The sequence below is a fragment of the Eschrichtius robustus genome, chromosome 10 (assembly GCF_028021215.1).
Source record: "Eschrichtius robustus isolate mEscRob2 chromosome 10, mEscRob2.pri, whole genome shotgun sequence".
Taxonomy (NCBI): domain Eukaryota; kingdom Metazoa; phylum Chordata; class Mammalia; order Artiodactyla; family Eschrichtiidae; genus Eschrichtius; species Eschrichtius robustus.
In genome coordinates this window covers 98,837,317-98,847,509 of record NC_090833.1, presented here as the reverse complement: position 1 = coordinate 98,847,509, position 10,193 = coordinate 98,837,317, and the positions used below count along the sequence as shown (strand labels likewise).

General features: G+C 38.7%; 1 protein-coding gene across 1 annotated transcript; it reads right to left on the bottom strand.

The window, feature by feature from the left end:
* Nucleotides 1-1,610: 1,610 nt before the first annotated feature.
* DIRAS2 (DIRAS family GTPase 2) lies at nt 1,611-2,210 on the bottom strand. The gene has a single exon (XM_068553456.1). The coding sequence runs from the start codon at nt 2,208-2,210 to the stop codon at nt 1,611-1,613; it is 600 nt and encodes a 199-aa protein (XP_068409557.1).
* Nucleotides 2,211-10,193: the final 7,983 nt, after the last annotated feature.

Genomic DNA, 10,193 nt, shown 5'->3' with positions numbered 1-10,193 from the left:
AGGAGAGAAGGGTATGTGCAAACGTCCAAACTTGACCATCCTGCCCCAGCTGGGCGCTGCTGCCCAGCAGCCGAGAAGCTCCCCTTACATGACCCTGAGGACATCACTCTCTCTGCCTGCCAGGCAGGCGACAGGAAGGTGTGCTGAAAGGGAAAATTCCAGAGGAGGCCAGAGTGGGATGCAGGCTGGAACAAACAAGAGAACTTACAGGCCCTGTCAGTGGGAACTTTCAGGAAGCAGACCCAAAGCAGCCTTGAGGATGGCAGAAGAATAAGCTGAGTGGGCTATGCCCGGCCTGTGACAGAGCCTGCCGGACCCATTTCCACCCAGCATGCTGGAACCAGCAGTGGCCGTAATTTGGTTTGAAGGATTGAGGATGTACACGAGATCATTAGGAGGAAAAAATAATCATTTCCAGAGTGAACCCTGCATTGAACAGCTCTTAGAAGACATTTCTAATGGAACATGCACGATAATCTATTACTTGAATGCATTTCCCAGGAATATACTCGTTATAGATAATCATCAAAAACACAGTGAACAACCTTTGTTTCAACGTATTTCATTAAGATGCAAAGTATGGCACAGACATGTCCATGTCTGTTAGAAAATGGATGTGCTTTTGGTCTTCGGATGGCCTTTGCTGGCTGTTACCCAGTTGGACACAGATCGAGTTATTGAAAAGAAGAAAATCATGTTGGAGGACAAAAATGTCTAAAAAATAGCTACTTTAATTGCTTTTATTTAAAATCTGAGGGCTGGAAGAGTTATACCCCTCATGGGTCAAAGGAAGGAAACTTCACATTTCTCAAACTCTCAAAATATAACACACAGGAGCGTTATTGCAATGTTTTAGTAACGTCACAATATCCTTACACAAACATTTTAAACGGAAATTGAAGAATTTCTGACAGAGTGGCACACTCTTAGTGAATTCATCATTTTATGTGAAAAGAAATACCCTAAAAGGCTAAAACGATACCTGCTAATAACTAGACTTAGTGAGGTGAGGACCTCCCCTCAGAGTGGCAAGGCTCACAGGTCAGCTGGGAACTGACAGTGAACATCCTCTGGCGGGTAGAGAGGCTGTGTTATTTTTAATTCAGTAAAAGAACCATGGAACCGAACAACTTTGGCTTGGTCTTCTCACCTCCTCCCACCCCTCCCCTCCCCAAGGGTTGTCACTGGCTTCTGAGCAGAGGGGATGCCTGGTCTGGGGGTGGTGCCTGCAGCTCTGGGTTAACATGCTCTCACATGCATGCAGATGGTACTTCCCCCTATCGGCACACGCTGCTTCCGAGGGCACAAGCCCTCACGCCTCCTGATGGCGAACGATGCCTCCAGAAATGGCTGGCACCCCACTTGGTTCCCTGCGATGCTGAGCATGTTAGTTTTCATTTTAAGCATTTGTCAGATTCCCTGATTCTGGAGAGGGGGTGCTTATTGGTGGTGGTGTAAAATGCCCTCTGAGGACAACAGCGCACATCTCGGTCAAAATGCAATATTTAACACGTGGGCATCTGACATGCTACCCTGACGACTGTGGGTTTCACGTGGAGGGGGAGGGGAGGAGAGGGAGACACACAATTGCTGCTCCCACGGGAGGGAGTTCACATGATCACGCACTTGCCCTTGAGCTTTTCTTTCCTCTTCTGCTGCTTGCTCTTTTTCCCGTCGATCTGGAGGCTCACGGTCCTGCGCTTCTCCAGGTTGAGCAGCTCCTGGAAGAGCTCCTTCACGTTGTGGTTGAGCTTAGCCGAGGTCTCCATGAAGGCGCACTTCCACTTGCGGGCCAGCGCCTCGGCCTCGCTGCTTTCCACCTCGCGGTTCGGGCTCTCGTCACACTTGTTCCCCACCAGCATGATGGGGATGCTCTCCACGTCCCCTTTGATCTCACAGATTTGTTCATAGATGGGTTTGAGCTCCTCCAAGGACTGCCGGCTGGTGATGGAGTAGACCAGAATGAAGGCATGCCCTTTGGAGATGGACAGCCGCTGCATGGCAGGGAACTGGTGGCTGCCCGTGGTGTCCGTGATCTGCAGGGTGCAGATGCTCTTGTCACAGCTGATGACCTGCCGGTAGGTGTCTTCCACAGTGGGGATGTAGCTCTCCCGGAATGTACCTTTCACAAACCGCAAGACCAGAGAGCTCTTGCCAACACCACCTGCGCCGAACACGGCCACCCGGTAATCGTTGCTCTGCTCTGGCATGTTGCTTGAGGGCTCCAACGATCAACTAGGAAGCACCTAGCAAAGGAACCAGATGTTTGAGAGAATTAGTAAAAGAAAAATCTACGAAAAGGTTGCTTTACCCTCTCTTGATAGCTTAAAACAAAATTGAAATGGTACAGTTTGCTTTCACTTTCCCAACACAAGAAAAATTCAAATTTCATTTTATAATTCTGTAATTCTAAATCCAATCATTATAGCTAATCTCCAGTTTTCAATAGGGCTGTTGATCTACTGAGTGGATAACTTGAGCCAGTCTATTCCTCCTTATTGGACCATGGTTCTGAGCAGCTTTGCTCTCACATCACCCTGTGCCCAGGGAAAAGATGCCAAGTCAGCCCAAGGGAAGCAGAATCCAGGAAAGGTAATGGGGAGATGGAAATTAACCAAGCCCCAACACACACACACACAATCACAATCACAGCAGAGCTTTACTATTTAACCTGAAGTACTGTTAATACTCAATACACTGGTCATAATATGTAATTTTTTAAAAGTACAAGGAGCGGGTTAAAGGCGAGGAGAATGCAATTTTTACTCAGTGTTTCTATTAACTCATGAAATCCTCACCAGCCTGCAGAACTGGTGTCATTATTCCTGTTGTGAAATGAGGAAACACAGAAGGAATAGGGGAATGTAATGTCCCCGACTTCACACAGCCAGTGAGAGGTGAGGCAGGGATGTAAACTGCAGTATCTCTGTCCCACAGGCTGCTGTCCCACAGGTTGCTGGACAGAGAGCTGGCCACAGGGGCCTGGGCACTACTCAGGCCATGGTGTGGACTCTCATTTAGCAGTAGGAGTTGACAGTTAACTAAGAAGCTTGGAGGGTCCTTTTATTAATCAAATTTAAAATGATTATGGGTGCTCTATTTTTAAGAATTATAAGAAGTCAAGTGTTACTAAGATAGTAACATAAACCACTATTAATGATCATTAAAATGGAGTAGAATGGGGTTTCCCTTCATCACAAACATCACCCCTTTCCTGACATATAGATTATCAAACATCTTTCATCCTATTCCTTCTTTGGTAAGAAAGGGCATATGACATGCAAAAAAGTAGAGAATCAAGAAACAGCCAACATTTTTAAAACAAAGTAGGCACGTAATACGGTAATGTGAAGCATGGAACCCATTTTCTCCAGGCAACATTGTGCTGACTTTCACTTTTCTGATCTTAGAGTAACCAAGGGACAGTAATAAAAGGCATTGCTCAAAGTCATTTTCAGAGACCAGTAAAAATTAAATATAATTAGCCATGGAAGGAAATGGGTATGTGCAGCTAATGTCTACTGGCAAACAGATCAGATCAAAGCCCAGGACTGTGGCATCTCATCTCCTGATTTCTTTCTGAGTTCACCATGTACATCTGCCTCCAAATCTGCTCAATTAAATACTCAGCTGTTCTTGTGCACACTTTGGAATCCCTAACCTTGCGAAAAACTGAAGAAGCATCTATATGTATATACGTACATACATATATACGTATGTATGTATTACTGATTCTCTTTGCTGGACACCTGAAACTAACACGACATTGTAAATTAACTATACTTTGATGTTTTAAATGGTTACAATTTTTTTTAAAAAAAGAACAAACTGAACCCAAAGGAAGAAAAATGAAAGATTAGATTACAGTGGAAAGTAATAAAGAATAGAAAACCAACAGAAAAAATTAATAGAACCAAAATCTGGTTTTTTGAAAATATCAACAAAATTAATTTTTGCACTAGACTGAACAAACAAAACAGTGAGAAGACTCAAATTATTAAAATCAGGAATGAAAGAGGAAACATTACTGATCTTGCAGAAATAAAGACTATAAGGGCATGACCAACTGTAAGCCAACAAGTTAGATTCTTCAGATGAAACAGATGGAAACTACTCAAGCTGACACAAGAAGAAATCAAAAATCTGAATAGAACTATTAATTGGATAGTAATCAAAAAACTATCTAAAAAGAAAATGCCCAGGTCCAGATGGCTTCACTGGTGAATTCCAGCAAACATTTAAAGAAGAATTAATACCAATTCTTTACAGTCTTCCAAAAAACTTAATAGGAGAAAACACTTCTTAATCTTTCTGAATCCAATATTACCCTGATACCAACACCAGACAAAGATGTCATGAGAAAACTACAGACCCGTTTCTCTTATGAATATAGACATAAAAATCAACAAAATACTAGCAAATTGAATCCATCAATATACAGAAAGATTACACATCATAACCAAGTAGAATTTATGCCAGCAATGCAAAGTTGGTTTCATATATATATATATATATATATATATATATATATATATATATATGACATGTATATAACATAACACACCATATCAATAAAAGACAAATCCATGATACCTCAGTAGATACAAAAATTTGACAAAATTCAGCACTCCATTATGTTAAAACAAAAACACTTAAACCAACAATAAAAGGGAACTTTCTCAACCAGATAATGGGCATATAATGAAAAATACCAAACTAACACAATACTTAATGGTAAAAGATTGAAGGCTTTCTCCCTAGGATCAGGAAAAAGAGTTTCCACTCTTACAGCTTCTATTCAACATTTTACTGGAGGTTTTAACCAGGAGAATTAGCAAGAAAATGAAATAAAAGCCATCCAGATTGGAAAAGAATGAAACAAAACTGTATTGCAGGTGGCATGACTTTGTAGATAGAATATCCTAGGGACTCCACTAAAAACTATTAGAACTAATAAAATAGTTCAACAAGTTTTCAGAATACAATACCCATTTAAAAATTAATTGTATTTCTACACACTTGCAATGAACAATCTAAAATTAAGAAACTAATTCCATTTACAATATCATGAAAAAGAATAAGATCCTTACAAATAACCTTAACAAAGAAGTACAAAATGTATACTCTGAAAGTTACAAAATATTGTTGAAAGAAATTGAAGACCTACATTAGTGGAAAGACACCCATGTGTATGTATCAGAGGACTTAATTTTGTTAAGATAGCAATAGTCCCTGAATCACCTACACATTCAATGCAATCCCTAAGAAAATCCCAACTGACTACTTAACAGAAATTGACAAGCTGATCCCAATATTCACAGGAAAATTCAAGAGACCCAGAATAGTCAAACCAATGTTGACTGAAAAAAAAAAGAACAAAGTTGGAGGACACATACTTCATGATTTCAAACTCACTACAAAGCTACAATAATTAAGACAGTGTGATATTGGCACAGGATAGACAAATATATGAATGAAAAACTTCAGAGTCGAGAAATAAACTCTGACTTTTACAGTCAACTTATTTTTGACAAGGATGTCAAGAAAATTCAATAGAGAAAGAATAGTCTTTTCAACAAATGATGCTGGACAACTGATATTCACATACAAAGGGAATGAAATTGGATCCCTCCCTTATACCATATACAAAAATTAACTCAAAGTGGATCAAAGACCTAAATGTAAGACCAAAAACTATAAAACTCTTAAAAGAAAATATAGGCATAAATTTGTGATCTTTGATTTGGCAATGGTTTCTTAAATGTGATATCAAAAGCATGAACAAGATTAAAAATAGGTAAATTTGATTTCAAGAAAGTAATAGGCAACCCAGAGAAAGGGAGAAAATTTCTACAAATCATATATCTGACAAGTGATTAATTCCAGAACATATAATAAACTCCTGCCATTCAATAACAGCAAGGAAAACCCAAAAAACTAAAAATGAACAAAGCACTTGAATAGACATTTCTCTAAAGAAGCTATACCAATGGACAATAAGCACTTGAAAAGATACTCAACATTACTATTACTAATTATTAGGGAAATGCAAATCAAACCACAATGAAATACCACTTCACAGCCACTTGGCAGACTTTAACAAAATCACAAATTAAAAAAAAACAAAAACAGAAAATAACAAATGTTGGCAATGTTGTAGAGAAATTGGAACCCCTGTGCATTGCTGGTTTCAACGTAAAGTGGTATAGCTGCTTTGGAAAACATTCTATCACTTCCTCAAAAGCTTAAACAGAATTACCATAAGACCCAGTGTTTTCCATAATTCTATACCCATGGGAAATGAAAACAGAGCCACACAAAAAATTGTATGTGAATATTCATAGCTACATTATTCATAATAGCCAAAAAGTGGAAAAAACCCAAACGTTAACCAACTAACGAAGGGATAAGTAAAATGTGGTAGACCCATACAATGAAATATTATTCAAGAATAAATAGATATGAAGTACTGATAAGTGCTATAGCATGGATGAGCCTTGAAAATATGATGCTAAATGAAAGAAGCCAGTAACGAAAGACCACACATATTGTATGATTCCATTCATATGAAACATGCAGAATTGCAGGTTTATAGACAGAGAAAGGATATTTGTGATTGCCTAGGGATGGGGTGACATGGGCATTGGGGAGAAATGGGAAGTGACTGGACAGAGTTTCCTTTTGAGTGATGAAACGTTCTAAAACTGACTGTGGTAATGACTGCACGACCCTGTGAATATACCAAAAACTACTAAAGCGTATACTTTAATTGGGTGAATTATATCTCAATAAAGCTGTAGTTTTAAAAAAGACATTGTATAGGGCAGCATTCCACTGTATGTGACGACATTGTCTACTGATTCTGAAACTGATTCGGTGGGAGAAATAACGTGTTAAACGTTAACAGGCTCGGCTTTATTCCTAATAGCCAGAAGATGGAAACAACACACATCTTCACAGTAGAAATGATAAGCAAAGAATGGAATATTCATACTATAAAAAGCAATACACTGAATTAATTTATTCATACCATAAGAAAAAGCAACGCAAAGAACAATACAAAGAATAATACATGCAACAACCTGGTTGAATCTGACAGTTGAGATGTGCTAGGCAGCCTGCTGGGTGCTAGAAATGTGCATATTTTCACATGGGTGGTGGTTACAAAGGTGTTAACACTATACTGTTATAAGGTGGTTATACAGATTATTCTGAATGATTTTGTTCTTTTAAAATTATCATGGAAATAAAATCACAAATTTTTAAAAAAATTTAAAAACTGGGAAATCTAATAGGATTCATTCTCAGACCCCAGTTAAAGGAATACTATTGTTAGAGTTCAAGTATGACAGACCTAGAAAGTAAGGCTTTGATTTTGGAGAGTAGGACGTTGTTCAAAGATAGGTATATTGAATAATATTTCCCAAACTGAGAAGGAACTTCGAGACTGAAAAATGAAGCAGGCAACCCCATAAAGTAGAATTATGAAGTTTACTGAAGTGAACTTACATACGGGTTGGATCAGGCAGACAGCAATCCAGAAGCATTCACAGCTGCACTCCACCCTGCTGAAAGGGGTACAGGGGAATTTAAAGGGGCCAAAGTGAAATATAGAATCTGACTACCAAGTGAGAAGCACGTCTGTACCTGTCAGGAACCGGGATTTTTTCCTCCCCAGAGGGGGTCTCATGAACATCTGTGGCAGCAAAGGCACTCTTCCAGTTTTCATATCAGATGAAGGCAAGGGTAGAAGTTGATAGGAAATTTATCTGGCTTGGACATATTCTTTGTGAGTTAGGCAAAAGCTCAGTCATGCAGAGAAGAGAAGGGGTAGGATTGCAGAACTAAGATGGAGCTGACAAAATGGAGTCAGTGTGGCTCAGCCGCTCAGAAGTAAAGGAAGACTGGCAAAGTTTCAGTTAAGTGGTGTTGGGGAGTACAAGTCATTCTGCAATGGGTATGAGAGTGACGAGATGAGATGGCTTCAAAGACAAGAAGTGTAGATTTCTCTTTAAGGAAATTTGGAGATTAGGGAAAGGAGAAGGGACAATTGGAAAAGGTTAAGATAAGGGTTAGACGGGTGGGAAAGAGTATCTGTATGGGTCTGCTGATGGATATCTGATGGAGCAAATCTGGAAGAAAGCAGGAGCCACTGGGATTCAGGATGCACACACAGCATGTTGGTCCTCAGGGAGAGAAGGAAGGGTAGGTGATGGCAGAGGAAGCCCCGATTAAACCTTCCCAGACCAACCCTGCTGTTCAGCTTAAAAACTTTAAAAACAAATAAGTTTGTTTAAAAATGATATAATGCATGTACTTGGTTAAAAAAAGAATAAACAAAATTGTAAAATACTCTTCTAGCCACACCCAGACCCCCTCCTTCGGCAGCCCTAGTCTCTCTTTCCAGAAATAACCACTGTTAAAAACAATGGAAACTCAGTTGTTTCCTGGTGTTCACGGTTAAATTTTAAATAATGCATTCATTGCTTGAATAATAGATCTTAATGTCTTGATTTACTGACTTTGGAACATCTCTCTCTATGAAATTAGCACTATTACCTTCCTCCATTGCCTAATTTTGTTAGGTATACTGTGTTTTTAAAGTACATGTCAGTATTTATGTTTTCCGGATATAATATTTGCAATTTGTTTCAAAATTTAAATTGTCTTCTGTGGTTCTTCTGCAGGTTGTTTCTAAACCCTATCAATAAACAGCATTAAAAGGACTTTGTAAAGATTTTTCATTGCAGAAGTAGACAGGACTGGACCCACTGAGAGGGAAACGTCATTTTCATTAAACTTTGCTGATTGCATAATTGTCTGTGTCAGCAACACTGGGGTCTTACATTTTCTAGCTTGTTTGTTTGTTTTTGCTTAAGTAATACAACTTTTGTATTTCAATTTATCACCTTCCTTGGACTCATTTTACGCTTTGGTATAAACATTACTGATAAATTCTTTTAGATGATGTTAAAATTTCTGAGCTCATGCCCTCACTTGATTGATAGAATTCTGCAGCCAAACTAAGTTCATATGCTTTTTTCTTCAGATTTTAAAAATTATTCAATATTATCATCCATGGTTACTGACATGAAATCCAAAGCCAGTAGGATACTCTTTCCTTTGTAGCAAAGTTGTATTTTTCCCTTCTCTTTGGCAGGGTTAGGATATTCTCTTTATTCTGGGAGTCATGACATTTCACTAGGATATATCTAGAACTGCTTTTTAACTATGGTGGTTTTTTTTTGGGGGGGGGGCAGGGGGTGAAGTAGATGGTTAAAAACTTAACCCTTTCTGCAGCTTGGGAAATTTTTCTTTTTCTTTTTAAAATTACATCATCCCAATCCCTATATCTTTTTCCTCTTTCTGAAACTTGTATTACAGGATGGACCAAGTATACCTGTTCTTGATTTCTCAAAATCTTTTCCTTATGTTGTCAATAAACTTTCTTGTACTCTGATTTTTTTTCTTTTTCAGAGAAGCACTTTGTTATCTCAGGAAAGGTGATATGATGCAGAATTTCAATAAGAATGCTAATTGAGATTTATTGCTGCTGTTCTTCTCTGAGATACTTCTGGTTCCATTTCTTCATTGTGTTCCTTCTCTTTCATATGGTTGGCTTCACCATATGTCTGTTGGTCTCTTGTAGCCCACTGATTTAAAGAAGAATCATATTGGCTGGGAAAGGCAGCTAGAGTGCATTCTCTTGATGCGCAGATCTGTTCACCAACAGCCTGGCCCCTATATAGGAAGGCTGTCTGGAATGACTTTACATACACCCTTCTACTTTCCTTTTCTTGAACTTGTTTGGACTAAACTGTCTCTACAGTCCCTTACACTTCTAAAAAGCGTATACATAAACAGACAAATGAGGGAAAGTATCAAGGAAAGGCAGTAAACTATCCATCCCAAGGTATCATAAAATATAAAAAATGTGTGTCTTATAATAAAGATTCAAAATGAGACATTTTAAATACTGAAAATCAGGTTAGAGGTGCAATATTTTTGATTTATAAGAAGTATATATTTGGTCATTCAGATGACCAAAATGTATTTCTCATATATATTTGGTCTTTGTCTATGGTTCCTGGCTCACAGCTCCCAAAACTCTTGGAATTTCATGAGTGGTAAGAGCAGTGGGAGCATCTTTTGTTATAATATTTGGCCTCTGGTCCTTAGCTCCTAAAACCACT